Below are 25,374 nucleotides of genomic sequence, written 5' to 3'. Positions count from 1 at the left end.
TTGGATTTTTTCTTTTTGTATACATGTGTGATCACATTTTGTACAAGTATTGTTATTTGAATGTAGAAATCAAACCAACCAAATCATTCAGTCCAAAGATTTTTTAGTATGCATTTATTAGCAATTGACCAATCACTGCACATTTTCATTGGTTAGCAAAGGCACATTCAATGAATGCATTCTTAACGACAAATTTTTGAAATTTTGCTGATTTGAAGATTATTTTTTGATAAAAAGTCATTAAATGATGCTTAATATTGACATCTTTATGATAAAAGTTCCTTTCTCCAAAGAAGAGTTCAAAACCTGCGAGTTACTACACTGTAAAAAACAAAATGCAATAAGATACATACATGTATCTTATTCAATGAATATATACAGTACTTGTTTTACTCCATGAATTATTAAGCGCTCGATAAATGCAATATTATTAATATTTGAACTTACGTTTGTTCTTTATTCATACATTGTACACAGACTTTATAAACAAGTGATTTATGCATTCAGTCAATTATGTGTAAATTTGAAGCAATATAAATTTATTAGAAATTGAACATAACTATTTGAATTAAAATTAGTTTCTTAACAGTTTAAAAAAATCCATCTCCAGGTCATAGGTAACCAGGTTGTATAATGCAACTTTTACTGTGTATATTAAAAGCCCATAAAAACTGCATTGTAACTGACGCTACCCTCAAATTTGCGTACACGCCGGGGCTCCGGTCAGGAAGTGAGTTGTCATCCGAAACGTGCGGCTGCGGCCGTGTCATATCCCCCCTGTACTCTACAGGCTAAATGCAAGACAAATGGGAGACAGGTTTGTGAACAGGAACACTTAATCATAGCCCTTCTCCGTACACAGAATGAAGCATCAGCACTTCATTATTTAAAGGGAATTATCGGCCATTAGGCAACCCGATTAAATAGTGGGCATGGGAAAATAATTGTTGCAGGCCTATATGTACATTTACAGCTGTGTGTGTTTTTTTAATTGAGAGGAAGTATTAATCATGGTGATCCAGAATGATACATGTATTTGAAATTTATTTGTTAAGCCTATTATGCATGAATGTGATAAAATGGGTCTGTAGGGATGAGGAGGTATGGGGGCGGCTCCTTGCTATGAGAGAAAGGGCATACTATTTTTATCTGGTGTTTTAACAGAAGTCGACTCCAGTGCATGCTTTACTGCATGCTAGCTTACACCATGGCTTTCCCAATTCCCCTCCCACCCCGGAAGGGGCGCTTGTTCTTTAAGGTTTGCGTACGCCGAAATTAAACGATCAACAGGGAAAGGGGGCTTGGCACGATTTGCATAAGAGTCACAGCTAAACATCTCTCGGAATTTCAAAAGATATAATAGCTTGTGAACAGTATGAAGTTGAGAAACAATTCTGAAGTACTTTCAAGTACATTATTTGTTTTATTTCACATGTTCAGGTGTACACTTTAGATCTAGTGATATCAGACAACGGCTCCAGATAATCATTAACATTTTGTTATTATGATTTGATATACATGTAGTACCCTGCTTGGAGAGATGTTTTTAAGAAATCAAACATGAGTGGAGAATTTAAAATCAGTATCATTTTCTCATCTATAAAAGTTGAACGTTGCTGCAAAACTTTGTAAACATATGTTTAAACTTTCTTAATGCCTTTTATGACATGTCTAGTAAACCAGAATAGACAGATTGTGTTTTTCTTCACATGCCTGCAGTTTGTTTGATATAACAAGGCCCCACACTAACTTTTTTTCTTGATGGCCCGATCAGTCCACAAAAATCATCAATTTCATATTTTTGGTGGCCTGCAAAGCAAATATGGTGGCCCTGAAACAATGGAAAAATAACACAATGTATCAAAACTTTGGTAGCCCAACTGGGCCACCGAGTGTGGGCTTTTACAGAAGTTTGTTGGCCCTACTCTCTTTTTTGGTTGCCCAGGGCCACCGGACCACTGCTAATGTTGAGCCCTGGATATGACTTTGTCTGCATTAATAAAATATGAAACAGCGCACTATAGAATTATTAAAAAAAAACATTAAGACATGAACAGTTTTCAATTTTCAATTACAAGGAAAACACATGTATGCAAAAATCCTTCTTTTTAAGACAAACAATTGTGAATGCAGGAAACCATCACCACGCGTTGTCTTTGGACTTTAATAACGTCAATGAAATCAAAACGAGCTGGGTTCGCGGAATGTGGATACAGATAGAATTGACACCTTCGAACCATAACGTTAGTTTTAATGGTCAATTGAAACTAAGTCAGTTGACCGTAGAGGAATGGGAACACATAGCGAGCGTGGTCGGCCATCACAGGATCTCAGGGGGATTGCGTGTCAGTGGTCATTCAAGTTTGCTTTCTTATGAAACTAGCGTAAGGATTTACCTGCATGTATTGTACTTATTTCCTTAAAAGTATTTTGATTTGCATATATATATATATATATATATATATATATATAAACTACAAAGAAAAGGATAAACAGCCCCTTCTTGAATCTGAAAGATAAATTTCTAGAATTTTAGGTAATTACTTGAAAAACTATTAACATCGATATGAAGGCCTACCAGGGTAAAGGTAGGAAATAATTCTTATTTTTTATTTAAAAGGGCTATAGTATTTTCCACATGGGGCAATTGTCTTTCAAAGAGCTACTTTTTAGGGGCAACAAGCAATTATGCAGTAAATGCAAATGTTATTATTCTGTCATAATTAGCATATTGATTTTATAAATAATCTTGAATTTTGTTTGTGACAGATCTTGGGGCGACTCAAGAAAGAATGGTCGCCCCAAAGCATGCATTTTTGGGGGAATTTTATGGGTGATTTGGTCTGTCTTGAGGGCAAAATCGCCCGTCGCCTTCGTGTATTTTTTAAGCCGAGACCTACATGTACATGTGGGCCAAGATCCAGCAATTTGCACGTTGGTTGTACCTGTTACTGTCCATATTTCCCTTAAAGAATTTCAAATTGGTCATGTATTGACTAAATTGAGAATTATTAGACTACCAACATCAAGATGTACCGTGTGGGACTTCTTATTTTGAAAAAAAAAAAAACATATAGACTATAGTGTAAGATTATGAGAAATAAAATGAAGTGCTTCTCGTACTGGAGTTGTTAGACATGAGTATTAATTGCGCCTCGTTCTCAGAAATGATATCCTGCATTTTATAGCCCCCTGAAATCCCCTGGAAATGAAAGACAATTATCAAATACTATCAGTGCAACAAACTGGGGATTAGTGATCTGATCGATTCCCCGAATCTGTATCGAATTGAGTATAGCGTGGAAATTTCCCTTGATATAAAATGGTTTGTCATGTACATGTATTAGTATTGAGCTACAGTATTTGTAGGCCCTACAGTTTAGTACATATTTTTCTTGTGGACTTCTCAAAGGAAATCCATCATACAAATGTGTAAATGTTACCCAATGTTGTATGAAAATATACCCATGAAAGTTGCCTTGCTCTGATATTATTTACCCAACAAACATGCGTGTTCCCTTTATTGGGTAAATTTTTACTCAACCTTTTGTTTAAAGGGTGTAGGCCTGTATATTGGGAATGACTTATCATTGTATGGGATGAATATCCATCTGCACTCTGCAATTGTTGCTACACTCGCACCAATGAAATTGACGCCAGACTGATGACAAACATGCACGTTCGCTTTTTTACACAATATTGGGTAAAAATTTTACTCAAGCTTTGTAGAGTGTATGCCTGTATATTGGGAATGACTTTTCATTGTATGGGATGAGTATCCACCTGCACTCTGCAATACACTCGCACCAATGAAACTGACGCCAGACTGATGACAAACATGCATGTTCCCTTTTTACACAATATTGGGTAAAATTTTTACTCTTGAAGATTGTAGGCCTGTATATTGGGAATGACTTTTCATATATCGTAGATTCGTGGTACTGTATTGTGAATCCCGGTTTGCACTCTGCAATTGAGGTTACAGTCGCACCAATTCCAAACCGCACCAATTCCAAACCGACTGGTGGTATGCCATAATGTAACAGCGTTGATCGATCTGGAGTTGGGTTTGCTGTTGTGACTGGAGCACATAAGCAATCAATGGTATTGTGTGTTCTTTTGAATATATTCCCATTCCTTGAGGGTTCTCATCAATAACGCAAAATGTCAAAGCCAAGGCACTAATTAATGCCGGCCGATTCGATACCCTTGGAAAATCCATGTCTATTGTTTGAGTTCATAATGATGTCAGTTTCAAAAGCCTCTATTCCCTTTTCTCTTTACTATCTCTCTCCCTTTCTCTACCTTTTTTCCTTTTCTCTTCCCCACTCCCTCTTTTTGCACTTTTGTTTGTCCTCTCCATTTCTTTCTCCTTTTTTTCTTTTTCTCTTTTTCTCTCTTATTCTGTCTGTCTGTCTGTCTCTCTCTTTCTCACAATTTCTGGTGTGTAAGTGATCCGGCACGTGACTGTGGGTGAGATGGTTTCATTTTTACCTGAGGCGCAAGGCAGTAATTATCAAATTGACCGCTTTTGAGGGTGGACGGAATCGCCAGAGGAATGGAAGGGGGGGGGGGGGGTGGGTGGGGGTTAGCGTGACTTTCAAAAAGGTTGAGTCGCCCTCTTTTCTCCCCGTCCGCTTATTGATCGGCAGGTAGAAAACTCGAGCGTCCTCCATTATTGCAGGAGCAGCGTGTAATCTGCAACGAAGAAGGGGGCTGGCTGAATGTCAGAGGTTCAAAGATGTAATTTGCGTTGCACATGATATTCATCTCAATTTGGTTTATGAGGAGCGTGGGGAGCCTTTAGCGAGAAGCAAGAAAGATGTAAAGGTGAAATAGACACCGTTCTCACTACTGTCCTAAAACTAGTTTAGTGGAAACTAGTTTAACGTGTAATGAGAATGGTCGAAGCAGTCTTGGAAGCGATTTTCCAAACCGGTTCAGAAAACCACCTTGCGATGTAGTTTTGAAGATCGCTTTGCCTCATTAAACTGGTTTTAGTGTGAGGTCACAACCGTTCTTCGGGAAGCAATCTTCGCACTTTTCGAGCACGCTACTCCACACGCTGTATGTGGAATTCCTACGCTGCGGTTCCAAATTTCGCGCGAAACGTGTCACCCCACTGAGAGTGTTCCCATAGCAACAAGACCGCTTTACGTTCAGTGGTTTTGAAAACCGCTTTCGGGTGATCAAATGGGAACGCTAGCAAAGCGATCTTCAAAACTGGTTTCCCGAACCGATTTCCAGTAAACTAGTTTTAGAAAGTATGAGAACGATGTCATAGAGCAAGAAGAGATGGAGGGTGCAGGAGAAGGGAAGGAGCGACTAAAAGGAAGGAATGAAAGGGAAAGTGAAAAGGAACAAGTAGGCCTATTTGTTAATTACAGATAGGAAACCCAATAAAATATAAATACAAAAAGAAATTACAGATAGAAAACTGCTACATATATGTATATAGGGAGAGAGTTTGAAGAAGGTGTTTTACATGGCGGCTACTGCTAAAGCATAATAAAGATGAATTAAATTTATGGTTTTAAATTTAGATATGTTGATTCAAAATTGGCTTTAAAATCTTGGGACCAATGTTAATCAATGCACATAATTTGTGATCTAATGATTTTTCTTAAATCCTAATCAACACTATAAATGTTCCTAAGCTTTGTTGCACAAGTCTGAGGCTTCAATTTATTTTTATCAGACTTAATTTTTTTTTTAGTACTTAAAGGACAAAAAGGGAAAAATCCAACAAGCATAACACTGAAAATTTCATCAAAATCGGATGTAAAATAAGAATGTTATGACATTTTAAAGTTTTGCTTTAATTATTTTCACGAAAAAGTTATATGCACATCCTGGTCGGTATGCAAATTAGGAGATTGATGAAGTCATCCACTCAATATTTCTTTTGTATTTTATTATATGACATATGAAATATTCTGATTTCCTCCCCCTTGTCATGTGAAATCGAGTTTTATTCCTCCCTGAACATGTGGAATTAACATTTTTTAACATTATGTGATTCAGTTAAATTTTACATTATTGTCAATTCTGTAAAAATTGAAATATTGTATAATTCAAACAAACAAAAAACAAAAGAAATAGTGAGTGATGGACATCATCGACTCTCTCATTTGCATATCACTGAGTTGTGCATATAACTGTTTTGTGAAATAAGCGAAACTTTAAAATGTCATAACTTTCTCATTTTACATCCGATTTTGATGAATTTTTCAGCGTTATGTTTGTTGGATTTTTCTCTTTTTATTCAAGTCAACTTTTTTTTGAGGTGGACTTGTCCTTTAAGCACAGCAGAAGACATATGGGTTGCTCCTTTGCTCTCCAGCAAATCTATGGTATAAATATGAGACATATTTCAAAAACTTGCCCCCTATTTCACCTCTGTTGGCTCTTAAACAATATATACACATACTAGTTGTCGATGCTATAACGTGAACAAGACCATAGTTCACATATATGACTGTACGACCGGTCCTGGTTTCAACCTATTCTTTTGGGGATGAAAAGTCTGATTTCCTGTGCTAATATCCTGAAGGATTAGTGTGAAATGAGATCACTATATATAGTCGTGGCCAGTAACTACTGCATTTAGCCTCTCTTCACAATCGAATTTTACCAAGGGCGCGTCTATATACGTTTTTTATGGGGGAGGAGGTGTGTGAAACATTAAAAAATGCCTCTGCGGGCCTGCAGCCTTTTTTTTCCATTTGTAAAACCAGGAACCCGTTTCATATTTAAAATACTTCCCACAATGCATTGTAACTTTTCCATTGTAACTACCATGGGAACCTTGTTTGTGATTGGCTGTTGAGCCCTGTTACCATGGTAGTTACCATAATGACAAAGTTTGTTTTAGCTCTCTATGAACTGGATTCCAGGGCCCCGTCTTACAAAGAGTTACGATTGATCCGATCAATCGTAACTCTATGGAAATCCATCAGTGTCATAATTTTTTTACAGGAAATTTGCAAAATGTCCTCTGTAAACAAAGGAGAACACACCAGATTGTCAAGAAATCAGTGAATTTATGGATATACATTCATATCTAGAATTTTTTTTGAACAAGCATGCTTTTTATATGTTGACTTTGCTGGCTTTCCATAGTTGCAATTGATCGGATCAATCGCAACTCTTTGTAAGACGGGCCCCTGATCTCCATGTATCAAGCTGATCGTGAACACTTATCGAAAACTTACTAAGAAGGTTGGCTTTTTCAGATCGATGTTTCTCCTATAATTCCTGTTTTCTGGAGACGCATGAACACATCATCACATTCATTTGAAAAATTGCATGTTGTTCCACTTTTGAATGTTGTGTAAAATAAGGTTCTCTCAACTGCTTGCCTGGTATTTCAGTTTGCTAATTAACTTTGAAACTATTTAGCACAACTATTAACCCGATGAACTGCGATTTTGATCTGTGTACATCCGAGTAGGTACACTGCAGAACACCCATTCAAAATTATAGCATAAATGCACCTCAAAGGATTTTTTTGGTGGTATTAACAGATGGTAAACAATATTTTAAGATGTGACAATAATTTGGGTCTCTATAAATGAACGTTAATACCCAACATGTGGAATCGACCCTGTTGTCTTTTCAATCTTGAGAGTAATGTTATGACAGTTCAGTGTTTTTTTATTATTTTTTATTATGGATTGCTAACAATTACCACTTGAGATAATTCCCTTATTATTGCGCAATTGTTATATGAGTAGACCACTATGAAATGATAATAATTACCAGCTGGCAAATACCACTTTAATGTACATGCATACCAGCAAGTTATCTTTATGGAATGACCAAAACTAGGCCAATCTAATCAACTTACTTTTTGCAGTTCATAGTTCTCTTTTGATATTAGTTTATTAATGAATTCATTCGTGCAATAATTAATTCATGATTCATCCAGTATATATACATGTACATTCACACAGTATGGTCATTAAATACTCATTTATGTTTGTTGGTATTTAATTTTTTGTTATCTTTATCCATAAATTTCAATATGGGTTGTTCTGTTCCGAGTGAAAAGATTTCCCCTGAGAACCACATTGACAGTATGCATTGCACAGTTGTCAATTCCAAAATCATCATTTGTCAGGTCTACTTTTAAATTTATAGTCAAAGTGATTGGTTAACATTGGTTTGACTTTTTAAAAATATGAGCTAGAAGGTCACACTTGTCACCTGTGTCTGTGATATGTTACAAAAATGAAGCCCAGAAAAAATTCGAAAATAATTATTTAGTGCTTCAAAAATTGAAATATAAAGTGACCGAAAACACCATCTTAATTTCATCCCATACACTTATGTGTACTATTTAGGCATCTATAAGACGCCTATTTACAAAATCGGGGTTTGCCTTGTAGTTTTAGCTTTTCATTCTCAATAATGGTTGTTTTCAGGGAATAGTTCTAATACATGCACTTGTACACATGTTTCATCTTGGTTTGATAATTTTTTAAATCGGCTGCTCACAAAGTTAAACAATACCTTTAATTCTTTAAATATTTGCATGGATCTAGTGCATTTACCTATTTTCCTGGTGATGTACACTATTACAGTTCATGTACTTGTAGGCCTATGTGTAAATGATAGTCGGAGGCACATACATGTATGTACATGTGCATGCACATTTAGAGGTCAATTCCACTTTGTTAATGTTATCAAACATTTGTTTGATGGTGATGACTAATAAACAGCCATGTTAGTATGATCAAGTAGGTCATATAGAATGAGGCATACCTTGGTAGGCTTGTATTCCTCCCAATTTTGTTTTTCATGTTGGAAATAAAGCAGTGTATAGAGATAAGAGAGAGAGGGGGTGGGGGGGGGGTGAGGCTTACAAAACAAATCACATTGTAGTTTGCTCATAGGCTTAGAAAAGTAAGGTCTTTTGGACCAAGCGAGCGGCATTTGTCTGGTTTCTCATTGTGAAGTCTCATTCTTTGACTTGTGCTATTCTTTGAAGCTAATGAAAGGCTTCTGACTCTGAGTAACAGGAAGTAGGTAGATTTGGATCCTATTGTGATTCTCGGTGAGCGCCCTCGCACCTTCCCGATCGTGAAAATGGTTCCATGACATTTGCTCCGGCGACAATCGCTCCGCTCTGAATTCCGCACACAAACGGAATGACCAACTTCAACCCTGGATTTAACACTAAACCCTACCTTTAACCTAACATAACATCTAAAAACTCTAACCCTATACCTTACATGTAGATGAAATAAAGCCAAGAGCAACTGTCGCCAGAGAAAATGTCGTGTCCCTCGTGAAAATACCCATGATGATAATGGAAGTATTATGGTCACAATGTCGCCTTTCAATTGCTCAAAAGAGCCCCAGAAAATCCCCATTCACTTCAATGTTAAAGCATTATTCAACATTGTAGATTTAAGCAGTAGGTTGTCAAAAAAAATAGCCCCTGAAAATGCCCCCCCCAAAAAAAAAAAAAAAAATGCCTTAAAATGAGAACATGTAATTTTGCTTTTACACTCCAAAAATACTCGCAACCTTTATCTTTGCAAAAGTTTTTTTTAATTTTTAAGAGTTCCTACTTGTATTTATTGTAGATAGTAGGCTCCTATATATGTACAAGTTCCTTGCTTTCACATAGAAAGTTCCATGTAATTGTTCGCATACTGGTGAGTATGAAATCACCTTAAATTGGAATATATGTACTTTGTACTAATATTATCAAGTGGATTCTTTGCCCTGTATTATCAGTAACAGTGGTACTTCACTTGACAGTTTTAATAGACAGTACTGTCCATCGGAATCACAGTTTCTGAATAATTGTAATGGAAACTTGCAATTAATGCAATTTTATAGCTCTCCTATTATTGGTTTCTTAACGTAATTAACATGCTTTATCTGTATTATGACAAATTTCGTGCTTTCAGACATTGTTGCCACTCGCCATCCATGACAGTGTGCTATCAGTAATGACTGGTGATCAGTAACATTTATTATTTATATATTTATTCTCAAATATTTGTACAGAGTAGCCTGATCAGCATAAAAACAATTCAACATAAAAAAGAACACAAATATATATATGAAAAAATAGTTACATGTCAATCGCACATTTTTGCCACTTGCGAGAGATTGCAGCAGACGATGAGTATCATTTTATTCAGCTCATAGTATTATTTCATTCCACAGTATACATGTAGTTTAGATTGCCATGTGGATTCTCCAAATATTCTGTTTTGATAACTTTGTCTCTCTCACTGGAAAAGAAGTCAGCCAGTTGACAGCTTGTTCACACTCCAGTTGAAGCGAGTAGTCTCTCTGTGCTGGTGCTCTTTCTGCCATTATCTCTCATTATGAGCTGTCCTATTTAGGTCAAGTCATTAACAATTTGAGTGGTTGTTAATTACAGCCCACTGCCTTTCTTTATAGCGTAGTCTGATTAAAAGCAAGCCACCACATTGTCTCGCTCTCCCCAAGCCTAATTTTCAAAATCGATAATGCGGGATAATGTGACCGCTGTGAGCCTCCCGTCTCTATGGTCCGCCGCCCATTTAATGAACGTAATAGTGATACGCTTTCAACGTGCGTTTAAGCGCTTCGGAGAAAAGGGCACCGGGAACGGCTCTGCGCCTGTGCGTTATTAATACCCACCACAGGCCGTCGTTAATCTTTCATTTCAGGGCTTAGAGCAGAGCTGGGATCTGGTTTGCCACTTTTTTGAGGGAGAAGCGATATGGCGGCTGTTTCTACGATTTCAGGCTCTGCAGGTTTCTTTATCGGAAGACAAGGCAATGTGACACTGGCGCATTTCACTGTAACCATGCCGCATGCTTAGCAAGCTGTCATGGCAATCCGATTATTTGTAATGAAATATTCTTGATTGTGGACCGGGTTGGAGAGAAAGAAAGTGATCTTATTCTTACTGGTATCAAATAATGAATTCTGGTGGTTTCCCCTTTCCTTTTTCTAAAATATTCATAACCAGTCATTGATATGTAATGTTCAGGTGGAACAAAAGAAAAGGAAAATAATGCTATCACCTCCCGTTCCCATTGGAATAAATTTGCTGATCAGACTTCTTGCATCTTGAGTTACTGTACATGTTATAAGACCCAACCTACATAATGTTCATGCAAACCTACATGTCCACTGATTTTCATTAAATACATATACATGTAGCCCTTTTAAACATTACCAATATATTCAAAAAATGATTTACAGCAGGGATGAATACATTTCCTGTATCATCAGAAATTTAACAATCAATCTACAGACAGAAGATCAATTTACATTTTTGCTTACAAATGCCCAGTTTTGTTGTGCCCAGCCATAAACTTCCTTTTAAGTCAGACTTTGATAATAAAGCGGTCAATGTATCATTTCTTTCAAGGAATACTGACCTAAATACCTACGCATGCTAATTTTGAATATTTTTTCTGCTTTTACATCTATTTTGCTGTGCTAAGTTTTTACACAACTACCTAAGCAAATTTTGAAGCATTTCTTTTTTTTTTTGTGTATTTTCTATGCAGAACTCTATTCGACACAACTTGTCCCTTCACAGCCGATTTGTCCGGGTGCAGAACGAAGGTACAGGAAAGAGCTCCTGGTGGATGATCAACCCCGATGCCAAACCAGGCAAGTCATCGAGGAGAAGAGCGTCCAGCATGGACACCACAAACTCCAAGTTTGAGAGGAAGCGAGGGAGAGTCAAGAAGAAGGTCCTGGAGGAACGCGCAAAGTGGGGAAACACAAGTCCCACGCCAAAGTTAGAAGGAGAGGAAGGTGCCAGCCCGTTACCGTTCAACTTGGGAACGACAGATTTCAGGTCGCGAGCCAGCTCAAACGCGAGTAGTTGTGGCCGTCTATCCCCGATTATGACCACGCACCCAGAAATTGACATGCATGACAATGAAGTCCCACCTATGTCACCGATTCCCTTCCAAGATCAGTCATACGATAGTCCAGACCCCTACCAGTCAACAGATCAGCTAGCAAAACTAGCCAAAGCAATGACCCTTGATTCAAGTCTTAGTGTAGAACCCGCGATCCGCCACTCACACAACAGCGGCGGGTATTTGTTCTCTCCACAAAGCTACAGTGGTTCCGATATGTCTCCTGTACATAGTAACAGCCCCTATTACTCGCAACAGGGCACCCCAGCTGTAAGTCCTCTAGGTCAGTGTTCCCCGATGCAGGAGCTGCCACCCAGTCAGTATGGCATGCGACAGAGCTTCACAAATTTGATGCATGAAAATAGCGATGCCATCATCCCTCAGGACCCCATGTTCTCGCAGTCCGCCATCTTGCGCCAGCAGCAGTCGCCGCGGCCCATGCCGAGCTGTCGCGAGGAGAGCATGATCCAGCACACGTCGCCTCACAGGCTGATGCCTTCCGGGAACCAAGGCAGCAACCTGGCCATGCTGCTGAACAACGGCCACAACACTCACACCAACAGCCACCACCATCCGCTCCCGTACCCCAACGGCGGAACCCCTCAACACCTTCCTCACATGCCTGGCCACATTCATCACCACCATCCCGGGATGGGACATGTGGATAGATTCCCCAGTGACCTGGAGAGCGTGCAAGTGGACCCTCTCAAGGGTTGGGATCTTGATGTGGAAACCATCCTGCGGAATGAGCAGGACTTGACAGAAGGACCTGAAGCCAGCTTTGATAACATAGGAACGATGGGAACTACAGCAACGACCATGGCTGCTCCAAGCTGGGTTCATTAAATGGTAAGACCAACTTTTTCTTTAATATCTTTCATTGTATATCTTTTACTTAATCACATACCCTTCAAGTTTGTCTTGAAGAATGTCTTCCACTTCTTGTTGAATGTTTTCCACTTATAAATCATTAAGATTCAATCTAATCTTTGATCAAATTACTGGACTGAAAAAATACATTGTCCTTTCAATCATGACTGAATGTTTCAGGTACCGCTTCCTGGTGTAGGAGTAGAAATACTTGTACTGGACAAGAGCTAATCATGCTTCTTAAAATGTCATCATAACCACCGTTGCTTTTCCGCGAGCAACACCTTGTCATCAAGTTCTCTTGATTTTATATACTGTAAGCGATGCAGAACCTTTCAAGGTGAAATATTCCCCTCAGGAGCTACCACTTCTAGTGAGTGAGGGATCCTTGTTGATTCTAATATCCAATAAAGGAGCTAGTTTCCAACACCTTTGGACATAAAGGGATTTTCCCCAAATGCTCATTTGTAAGAAATATGCAAGCATAGTGATAGGTCTGCAAAGGATTCAATGGAAAAGAAGACTCTTGGCTTGAAAGTACCTCAATGGATGTGATCATTGATGTGTTAAAGCTGCGTTGGTATTTCTTTCTTCCAACCAAGTAGAATGCAAACTGTATTCATAACTTTGCTTCTCCTAGATAGTCTTCAAACGCCTATTATGTGATGGTGTGCACATCATACAGACCGCCTTTGGAAGAAGGGTATGGTATACGTTTGGATAGTTTATCTAATACAATTCAAAATTGTGAATTTAAAATACAAATTACATTCAATTTTTCAAATTTAAATCAAATTCAGATCTAAATATCTACTCCTTGTCAATTATACTTCTTTACCAAATGGTGAATTTCAGATACAAATTCAAATTCAAATTCGGTCAAATTCGGATCTAACCTCATACCAATTCCAAATGAAAAAAAGACAAAATTCAAATAAAAATCCTTTTTCATATTCAAAATGCACATTCTACATGTAATTCAAAATCATCAATATAAAAAAAAAATGATAAAGCGACCTGGCAAAGGCAAAATTGAGTTCGTCTGTCCTATACTACTCGAGAAAATTACTCAAATTTAATGCATTAGAAAATGTAATGAAGAGATCTATAGGCCTAAGCTGAAGATATTGGATGACGACTCGAGATATTAGGACAATCTGAAGGCAATTTACTGAATACTCGTATGGGAGGGTAATAGTTTATTCTTTTCTAGATCTTAACTGACAATATACATCTATCAATAGGTGGGCGTATTCTGTGGGTGAATTAGCATTGGAAAGTTCTTTTTATTTTTTATAAGAACTGTGAATTAAACTTGAAAAGCCTTGAAATAGAATAATAATGCATGCAATGGGACATGCTGTATTCTGTGGGCGATCTCTAGCATTGGATTTAAAAATAAAAATAAAAACCTTGAATTGAAGTTGAATCTACTTATATATTTAAAGATTAAAAAAAACCAACAGGATAATGTTTCTTGAGAAGGGATCTGCTAGATTCTGGCACTCAAGATATAATCAAATTGAAGCGAAATAATGATATTGTAACAGACATTTTTTGCGTACCTTGAATTGTAGTTTTATTCTGAGCCCTCTGGATCCCCTTTAAAGCTCTCGGAGAGCATAGCCAGGTCAGTGAATTTGGAGTGCACTTGCACGGCGGCGAGAAGTGAGCCACCACTTGATTTTCCATTCATGTATTCTCACCAACTCCTCAACCCAATTTTCAACAGCTTCATTTGTATTCCTTCACCCCCCCCCCCCTCTTGCCCCCCTCTCTCCCGGTCTTTATCTCCATCCAGACCTTCCTGCCATTTCTCTATTATGCTAAAATTTGTATCTCTCTCCCCCCCCCCACCTCAAATGCAAGCTCTGTGATACCTCGCCCTGTTTTAGTGTCGTTTGCATTTAGGCCTACATGTATATACCTTTAGCCAAATTTACTTGCCCTCACCTCGAACTCGCTTCCTGGAATACCCCACCCTACTTTTACAATCCGTTTTCGGAGTTTCCTCATTTTGCAGCATTTTTCTGAATCAACCCCCCCCCCTCCCTTCCCATATTTGCAATGCAGGCCTTTTCATCCTGCCTTTCACGTCTCCAACTCAGTACTCAGCTTTTTCACCACCCCTCGTGTTCCCCCATGGTTTCCCTCTCGAACTAGCATCACCTACTTGCATGCGTGAGTGAGGAGAAGGATGAGGCGACTTCGTAGAGGTCGTGAAATACTTGAATTTCGGTTTTTCGCCTTCTCGGTATAACGTCTTTCTCCAATCATGAACTGTTTGTACATTATTCCTTAGATATTAATTATACGTTATAGGAATCACTTCAGGCAAGATACTTTTTTTTATTTTTTACAGTCTTAGAGAAAAATAAAAGGGAGAAGTCTCCGTCAGATGGGTTCACCATTAACGCTTAGAAAATGAGAGGCGCATGTTGTCGAAATCGACCATTGGATAGAACAGTATTTTTAAAGTTTGATTTCCCAGTAGCCTGACTGAGTCAATTCAACCCTAGTAAGAACTCTTCCAAAATGAGACCAAATGCTGTGATTAAATTTAGAGACCCGACTAACCTATCCCACCCAAATGAGTCAAAATGATGTGCTTTTTTGACTGACTTTATTGACCCCACTGTGGCTTAAATTAGACCAACTGACTCAAATCTATTCCAAACTCTAGCGAATCGTGGCATGCTCTCCAATGATAGGGGGAAAAAATCCATTTAAATTCCTGTATGCTATTACAGCTTTGGGACATTCGGAATCAAAATTGGAAAGCTGTAGATCTCAAGGGGGGAAGTTGAAAGATAATATCTGAATTTGTATCTGATAGTGCATGTATGTAGGTCAAGGGTCGCACATATGGATACTGCCTTCTGCTTAATTAATTCATGCTGCTCGTACAACAGTGACATTGTTATGCGTCTGAAATAACAGGCATGCCACTCTCCGGTGCACAACGCTTTCTAATTAGCACCCGGGATAGATTAGAAGAGATGGTAGGTGAAGAATGTCGGCTGTTAACAATCGCCGACTGTCACTTGTGGACCTGTAGCACTTGTGTCCATGCTATTACTCTACGTGTCTACTTCATAAATAACCGTCAGGGGCGTGTTTCATAAAACTTGCTAAAAATTTTGAAGTAGGGTTTCAAAGGTACAGAAATCATTCAATTTGATTGGTTGTGTGTGAACCTGTTTAATATAGAAAATGTTTACTTGTTATCATAACAAGTCTTTATGAAACAAGACCGACATTTATAACCATCAGGGCCAGGGGCGTGTTTCATAAAACTTGTGAATAAATTTGAAGTTAAAAGCTACTGAAATCATTCAATATGATTGGGTGCTTGTAAACTTGTTACAGAAAATGTGTACTTGTTATTATAAAAAGTCTTTGTGGAAAAACAGGACCTATAATACTAGTATGAGACTGAATCTGAATAGAAACTGTCTTAAGAGTGATTGGAAGATTTGAATATACTGAAGAATTAGTGAATGCTGTATAAGACTTGGGAACCATTTAACTTATAAGAAATTTACTATTTTGCATTGCATCATATGTATGCACTGCATGCCTTTTGCACAATATTAAAAATTCTCCCAATATCGGTCACAATGAACTCAAAATCTTTTATTGTTACGCTTGTACACGTAATGATCTCCTTTCTCCAACAAACATCTCAAAGGAGCCTACAGTATATATGATCATGCCTACAGCATATATATATGATCATCTACATTTTTAGCAAAATTATTATATCATTTCATGCCTCCCCCCAGCCAGGCATTTTGATTATCTCATCTCATTAAACCAAAAGTCACGTCCTATCCCTTTTTCCATGAATAATCCTGTTTCTAGGCCGTGAAACCATTATTTTTCTTGCAGCAATGTCATTACCGGTAAATGGAACAAAAAGGTTTAATGAGCAGTTATATGTTGTCTTTTTTTTGCCTTGTTAGTGTCTTTTATCCATGTAATTACCATGCTTGCCAGATGAGGACTAGGATATTTTCTTAAACTTGAATGGAGGATAAAATGGCTGTATCTTTGTGATCTAGAGCAGTGTTTGATGAGGGATGAAGATGAGGAAGATGAAGGGGAAGAAAAGACAAACACCTTTTTAGAAAATGTCTTTCAAGAATTATGCTTGGCCCTGGGTGGCTTTGATTTACCCGGCCGCCGCAACGATTTTCTCATCAAGTTTTGGACCTGTAATTTTCCCCCCCTATCCCCTGCCCCCTTTACCCCCTTCTCTACTCCCCTCTCCCCCTCCCCTCCCTTTACTCTCCCCCCTCCTCTACCAGTTTCCCTTTCTCTCTCACCTCATACCCCTTTCATAAACCCAATTATGCGGATAATATCCGCATAATTTGGTCGTAAAATCGGAGCGGGACCAGAGTTATCCGCATGATTTCGATGCTGCAATTATCCGCATAATAGCGGCATCGGGACCAGATTTTGACTTTATGTACGCATTTCCAAAGTAATGCGGATAATTGCCATGGTGCGGTCACAAAGGTCACCCTTTTCCAACACAACCCCATCGGAGGGGGCGTGTGCAGTTGCCATGACAATTATCCGCCTTTTTCAGGTCGGGCGCTCGTAAAAAAATAGTGCGGATTATTTTCGGAGTTTGTGAATGCAATTTTTATTGAATTATCCGCATTACTCTTAGGCGGATAATTGGAGGATGGGTTTGTGAAAGGGGTATCAGTCTCTCCACTCCACCAACTCCCTCTTCCCTGCCCTCTGATCCCCTCCTACTCTCATACCCTTGCTCTCCCTTTCTCCTTTCTACTCCATTTATCGCTTTCCCCTTCTCCCCTCCCCTCCCCTCCCCCTCTCTCCCTCCCCGCTCTCTACCAACCTCTCTCTATCCATCACCGATGACTGGTATGTGGCATGTGGCCAAGTCATTAGCATCAGCGGCAGATTTACCTAATGACATAATAAACTAAACTGTCCCCAGTTATGTGGCCATAAATTGTCAGAAGCACCCGTAATTCAGGACTGTATAGCAGGTCATGGGGCGCACTCGGCCCTATGGTCCTCCCATCATATCTTCTTGTTAAGGACAACAACAACAGCAATAATAATAACAAAAATAGTCCACAATACTCTGTTGGACTCGGAGCAGCGGCTGTATATAGCCACATTGTGAAGCAGACAATACTTAAAACCTACAGAATGAAAACCGTTTAGAGAATGAAATCCTTTACAATCCGACAGCACAAAAAAACAAAGCGATCTCTTCATGTTACGAGTAAATTGGTCATTCAGCTTAGTCTTTCATGACATGTTCGTCATTTTATACATGACTTGTTCAGTATTATGAGTTGCATGACGTCTACAAACTAATGTTTTACAGTAGGTCCTGAGTTTTTAAAGTTATTTTAGGTAATACTAGTATTTATTAAATAGATCTTTCGATGTGTAATGTACATGTATTTGGTCATGCATTTAGTATCTTTAAAATCACAAAGCTCTTTTTTTCCCCCCACAAGAGACGGCAAAAATTATGCATGAGACAAGGTACGTGCTCGTGTGGCCATCGGTAAGCTTTGTGGCGTGAAGGAGCAGCACGCCACGAAACTGTCACTTGAAGTTTGAAAAGGAGAGCAAATATCAGTCGCAGTAATTCAGTCATTACCGTCGGCAGAATAAATCATCACTATCAAGTATGTTTGGCTTGATCTAGATTGAGATCGCACTTTCTTTTGCAATTCCTCTCTCTTCCTTTTGATAATGGATATTGTAAAGGTTTGATGGCATAGTTGCATACGTGTCTGTGCATACTACACAGACAATTTGTGTATTTGCCTAGGTACTCACCTCGTCGACACACTATACAGAGAAAAGCGAGGGATCTCTCTCTCCCCCGTTTTTCAGGAGCAGCGTGGCTTTGATACCGCGATGGGAAAAAAAAAGTAGAGTTCAAAATGAATTCAGGACGGAACCTGTAAGTAGGGACTCCTACGCCAAGGTTACTTTATTGAACCGTACCCGTGATTAATGGCTTTCTGTTCCCCTCTGTCGCTTGGGATTCCTCATTTGTCAAAGTGATAGGTCATCGAGAATGTATGTGTGGGACTACTGTTGCAAACTTGCAACTGTGTATGAAGTAATCAGTGGCAATATGGAAAAGAGTGGGCCTCAGATTACATTTTTTTTATTACTGAATTAGTTCCCCTCTCATGATGCCCCCCCCACATTAATTTTCCTCACGTTAATGCTTATAGTGAAAATAGTGGGTATTCTTCCGTACATTCAAAAGTCATGTAATTTCTGAAGGTTTCCATGGCGAAGAAGAATAATGTAGTAGGTTTCACTGTACACCATGTATCTTTCTTGGGTAAGTGTTGGTCCTGAAAAGGACCACCCAATCTCTTGCGCAAGAAAGATACATGGTGTACCGTGAAACCTACTACACTATTCAAAAGTCATGTTATCATTGTATACAGCCTCAGGCATATGCCTATAAAACCTAAAGCTGTCAAATATAAAGTTACCATTTATATGAATAATATTCTAAATTTTCAGAATTGCCTTTTACTTTGTTTGATTACCAATATCGCAACTTGAAAAACAACATGTTATTAGCTGTGAAATCATTCCAAGCCTGTTAACCTGTATCAAACTGGGTGAACATGGTACATATAGGGAATCTTGTGACAGCACTTATCAGTCATGCATGTGTACAAAGCTTGGATTATTTATCTACTCTCAACCACTATTGCTGCGTTCACTTGCTACTTAAAACCCTAGAAACGCAGTTTTCAAAAAGGTGAACTTAAACCATGATTGCTTTGAAGTGTTTTTGATGGTCATATGAAAATTATAAAGCAACTGTAAAATTCAGACATGAAAAAAACAATGAAAGAGGCGACTTTTTGAAATGCAAGTTTACCGAAATGCTGATGGACTGAATTGCGATGGAGATTTCAATTACTGTTCTACTACAGGCTTCCTCCTCGTTAGGTCATCAATTCCAATCCAACGCTGTAAAATGCTGTTTAAAATTTCAAGTATGTTGTTTAAGCTCGTTACTCTAACAACTATTGTTTAAACTTTTGAACCATTGAAACTTTTAAACAGTTGCTCTAAAACTTTTGAACAATTGTTTAAACTTTTCAAACAACTTTTTAAAAGTTTAATCACTTTGTTTAAAATGTAAACAACTTGTTCCCCCCAAAAAGATTATACAATATTTGTTACAATAATGGGCTTTGAGTTTAAACAGCATTTTTACATTCAAGTTTATCTGTACTCCATGGGTCAAACTCACTGATCGGCGATGTTCAGTGGGATTGAAAAAGGGACACTCGGTGTAATTGAACCTCTTCCGTTGTAACTGTTTTTCGTGTTGTGCATTATAGAGCTTGCATCGAGCCAAAGGCAATGAAGGCCAGTGCCTTTGGTGCCCCCACCTCATTTGCGTTGCTGCCCTCTTATTTCCCCATTAACCAGATTTATTCTATGGTAAATCTTCGAAAAATAAATGTGCTTCTGTTGGCTAAGTGTGAGGAGTGGTTCCATTTTGTTCCATGATTCATGTTTGTTGTACCAGCTAAAAAGAGAATAGTTTGAACGCACCCTTCAATTGTTTGTCTTGGGCCATTCTCTCCAAAGTCAACCCTCTGTAAAGTCCACAGGGACATGTCTCCACATGCAACCTTCTTATTCTAATCAGTTTAACACCACTCATGGTGTGGCAAGCGTAATGAAGATGATCAGCTCGGCTGACTCGCTACGACGTCCCCTTATTCCAAGTCATCGTTTGGCCAAATTCTCTCTTCGCACGTCAGTTGTCATGTCGTTGTCAACTCGATGCGGAGAGGGCGTTAGTAATAGGGCCGGGACATGTGGTGTTTACAATCAAGGCTTAATTCTCCCCCTTCAAACTTTTTTTTTAAGAAACAAAAGATGTGCCAGGGAGCTTTTAAAGATCCACATTTTCCCCAATCTGGCTTCTGATGATATCAACCTTGCCAGTTCTGGGAGCAGTCAGAAGCCATCATTATTTCAAGTCATTGGGTAGCAACAGGCATATTGTCAATCCTTTCATGAAATGGGACAACATGCGTGCGTGCGTGTTTGAATTCGTGGGGAAGAAACACCAGCCCCCCCCCCTGCATTCCCACATGGCCGTGATTTACGACCGAGTTCCATTCTAATTTTCTGCATTGTTCTCCTTTCACAGCTCATCTTGGAAGAGATATATATCCCTCGCACTCCTATTCCCTTCACTCAGGGAGCACGTTGTCTATTAAGAGGCTCATATATTTTTTCCACCTCCTCAGCTGACCCAGTGTAAATGAGCTTTCCATCCCTATGAGATATTTCAACGAATGAATGATGATTGGATAAAGAGAGAGAGAGATTGAGATAAAGTTTTCTTTTCAGTTCAGTCTCATTGGTTATTGAAGCTAGCATACTGCAACCTTTGCCTTGCTTGAGTTATATACTACTACCATGTCCAGTGGAGGGGGGGGGGCATGGCCATACGCAGAGGGTGAATCACCCCCCCCCCTTTGCTGAGAAATTCTGTTCATTTGGGGGGTGATTTCCCCCTGTATCCCCGTGTAATATTTTACTAGTGTTGAGCTATCAATTTAAAGAATATAATTTTGCAAGCTCAGATTTATAGGTGTACAATTTTAAGACAGTCTAACTCTAAATTGTGTTTAACACCAACACCATCACCAGTTTATCGTACATGACGATATGGCAAATTGTCATTGTGACTTTGTCTCGGAATGTGTAGGCTCATGATAACTCTCAAACTGTGCAAAGTAGCGATGCAGCGGAACCTCCGTACATGTAGTCGGGCGAGCTTGTTGGATGGAAAGAACGAGAGAATTGAGATTGCGTGTGTGGATGGATCTGAGGAAAAGTAGTGAATACCATTCTGAGTTTTGTTGCTGAAAGGCATTCCGATGGTGGAAAGCTTCGCTGGTGACAGACTTGGCCCTACATACTGGCCCTGACAAAGACTCCCCAACAGATTCAAAGTTGGGTTACCCGTTTCCAGGACCCTTTCGTCTCCCTGCACAGATAAACGCATCATTAGGCCTGTAGGCCTACATTCTAAACAGTAAAAATGATTTATATTCAACCTAGTTTTATACGAACAATATCAAAACAGAGGGCATAGATCTTTATCCCTGTAGGTCCTATGTAGTAGTACTGTGTAATTGAAAAATAATTACTAGTATAGGCCTATAAAGTAGGCCTACTGAAAAAAAAAATCAGTATGACAACACATTTATTTTTACAATTTTGAGAAGGGCTGTATGACAGTATGTATTACTTTTAATACTCTTGTTGACACCAAATATATTTTACGCCTATTGTAAGTTCAGGCAATAGAGGCTTTGGATGTGTGTCAGTTGCAGCTTACTGGCTTACAAATTTAAGTGCTTGTTGAATAAAATTAAAATGTTACCATCACATTCCAAAAGCAGAAGTCAAATCAAATCTTATTTTGAAATTGAAAGATTAAAAAATTGGAAGTGTACATGTCGGCCTACATGTATATTTTATCTTTCTCTTCTATCTCAGATTTCTTTCCACTTTAGAGACCACTGATCACCTGTGAACTACATGTATGCTATTGATATTCATGAAAATTAATGGTATTCTACTTTCTAGGCCTATGTTTTTTTTTACACTAAAAGATGAAACAATATTATTCTAATCAAATGTAATCATGAAAAAGTCAGGTTTAATAAAAAAACAAACAGTGAAGATTAAAATACATGTTAATAGCTTGATAAAGAGATATAAGGTGAGTTTTTATTTTTTTTGGGGGGATGGGGGTGAGACAGACAGGTAGATGGACAGATGGACAGACTTGCACATAGTAGTAAGACACAAGGAAAGAAAGATAGAGAGACAGGGAGAGAGAAAGAGAGAGAGAGGGAAGACCTGTTTTATGATGCAAAAAGGTATGAGAGCTAATCTCCAGTGTATGTTGATAACCGGAGTTCCATGAAACCCTCGGGGTGTGATGAAAAAGTCTGGGCCACCCCAAGTGACCTTCGGCGACCCATCACGACCCGACCTGACCCCCATAGCTCCACTCCAAAACACTGGCAGTCTGGCGAAGAATCACAACAATTGGCCCAGCATTGAGGTCTTCTGGTAGTGTGTTGGTCGAGGCTGTGTGCGTAGGTATGTAGATATGGTACAGAGCTCAGGAACGTGTAGGGCCGGGCCCCATCTCCTTGAATATTAAAGCTTATATGAAATGAATGGCTATATAAAATCATGGACCTACTAGGTCCGTGATGAAATGAACGTGGAAGCGTTCTTTATTCAGCTTAAAATTTTCTCTCAAATATTTTGCAGTAAAGAATTATTGTGAGCAAAGATTTGGCCTGCAAGAGTTATACATGTACCGGGTATCTCACACATGTCCATATTCATCAGTGAGATTCTATTATTAAAGTTAAATTATCTATAACAGATGAGTATTAAACAAAAGAGAAACGATTTATAGCCATATATATTTGCAGTACATAATTCATGTTGATCATTGTTGGCAGTTAATATAATTAGGACTAATAGTATCTTGATGTAGCCTATAGTATAGGGCCCATTCGGGGGGGGGGGGGGCATCATAACCTGTGTTAATCACATCAGTCTACGTTAGTGCAGCCTTCAGGCATTGGACTAGTAGGCTAATAGCCCAACATGCATTTGCTCACATTGGACTTCAATATATTTTTTGTGTGAATGTTATATTATTTTGTTTTCAGTCCTATTTTATCAGTACATATTAAAACATGTTCTACAATCTGGTTTACTACATTTTGGCCTGTATTAATAAAAAAGATATTAAACCCTTTAAACAGAATTGTCCATTTCCTTAATATATATTGCAAAAAAGTTGAACATTGTTTAATTTTGTAAAATATTTTACTAAAATTTCTGAAACTCCCAAAGAACAACTGAATACGTCATATAGTACATAATATGTAGGTCATAACCTGGTTATATGAAGATTACATTTTCTAATGTTTTTACTAAGAAATAATTTGAACATATATCTCCCCGTCTCTTCTTTTCTCTCGGTCATATTCTGAAAATTTGGCAATCACAGTGTCACAGTCCAAGGCCTTATGTTTGTTCACAAATGTTCATGCTCATACGTAGGGCCATGTTCCTTTATAGCATCGCCTATCCATAGTTTGCACAGATTATGCTAATGAGAGCCTGGCGGACAGACGGAACATTATATTGATTCTGCCAGTGGTTTCCATCTATACAGGCCCATTGATTAAAGGAATGTACAATTGTAATGTACAATGGATGATGGAAGGATTGCAAAAGTATTGATGGGTCTTGTTGACCTACGCGTAGTCTTCAGATGCAGACCCCTTGGTAGTTGTTGTTCATTACAGTGTCTGAATTGTGAGGCTATGCCGATCTCAGTTGAGGGATGAAGCTGTCAGTGTTTCAAAATGTACGTTAATGGCCTGATTTTCATGCCTGATATAGAGGCTGAATGGCCCAAAGTTTTAATTCTGTTAGACTTGTCTACAGACCCACTTGTTGATTACGGTTCTAATCACAGTCTTACCCTGCATTTATAATAGGCTGTTCCTTTCAGAGTCTGAAAGTAACAGCCTATTTTGAGACCCTGTGTACTCTAGCTTGAAATAATTTAATTTGATTCAAGTTGAAGGGAGATGTAGCTAGGCATTGCTCAAGGAAATAGGAATTCTGATCATCTGATGCAATGTCAATATCGAGTCTAAGATTGCAGACTACAGTCAACTGTCCAGCCAGGGACCTATGTCACTTCGTATTCATAATGTACACCTACATTTGTACATACATGTTTGAGGGCCCAAGGTTAATCAAATGTATAGAGGTAAGGCCTAAATACAAACCCTGAAGTATTAAACTCATTAATTATTGATAAAATGATAGTGTAATTTTTATGTGTTCTGGGAGCAGTAGGTCTTTTCTGCACATTATTTTACAGCCACAGGGGGTGGAGGGAGGGGAGGGGGGGGGGGGGGGTAGTGCCCTATAAAACGAATCTGAATGTACATGCCATGTAGACGTCCATTTGCGAGCCTGCAAGGTCAATGTTTTAGTATGTTTTCATTCTACATTAAATTAAAACTACATGTAGAATGCATAAAAACAAGACCGATCGATGGAACACCCTTTTACAGAAAGGTTTTTTCAAGACATGATCTTGTACACTAAATGTCACAGTTACACCAACAAAACTAACCCCAGACCGACCATTATTTTGAATGGCATCTCTCTGGTCGGTTTGGAGTCAGTTTCCTAATAGTGAGACTGAACCACACTAGGCGGTGCTGCACCAGCCCGAGTTTGCTCAATCTCGAGATTTAAGCCCGATCGGCCCTCTTCGCGAGTAATCTCCAGATTCAAGAAACCCCGTCTCCACCATCGCAAGAAGAGCATTTCCTGCTTGAGCGAGGCATCGATGCATTATGGTCTGACGTTGTGAATAAAAAATCCCGAGTGCGTCTGCACCTGCGAATTAGCGGGATAATTAGTAAAATAGCGTGCTATTTTGCAACTAATCCTAAGTTGGCTTGGGATTGCAATCTCGAGATTAATC

At 38.7% G+C, this 25,374-nt stretch overlaps 1 protein-coding gene across 1 annotated transcript; it reads left to right on the top strand.

Annotated features, from left to right (window-relative positions):
- The first annotated feature begins 10,555 nt into the window (after positions 1–10,555).
- On the top strand, positions 10,556–14,486 carry LOC129258809 (forkhead box protein O1-like). Its single transcript, XM_064098650.1, has one exon. It carries the CDS (start codon positions 11,523–11,525, stop codon positions 12,735–12,737), a length of 1,215 nt encoding a protein of 404 aa, XP_063954720.1. The 5' UTR covers positions 10,556–11,522; the 3' UTR covers positions 12,738–14,486.
- The last annotated feature ends 10,888 nt before the right edge of the window (positions 14,487–25,374 follow it).

The sequence above is a fragment of the Lytechinus pictus genome, chromosome 4 (genome assembly GCF_037042905.1).
Source record: "Lytechinus pictus isolate F3 Inbred chromosome 4, Lp3.0, whole genome shotgun sequence".
Lineage (NCBI taxonomy): Eukaryota > Metazoa > Echinodermata > Echinoidea > Temnopleuroida > Toxopneustidae > Lytechinus > Lytechinus pictus.
The sequence above is the reverse complement of the archived record's forward strand: the minus strand, read 5'-3'. Positions and strand labels throughout refer to the sequence as shown.

Coding starts and splice junctions, on each gene's coding strand:
- LOC129258809 (XM_064098650.1), top strand. CDS start 11,523: ATGCAGAACTCTATTCGACACAACTTGTCCCTTCACAGCCGATTTGTC.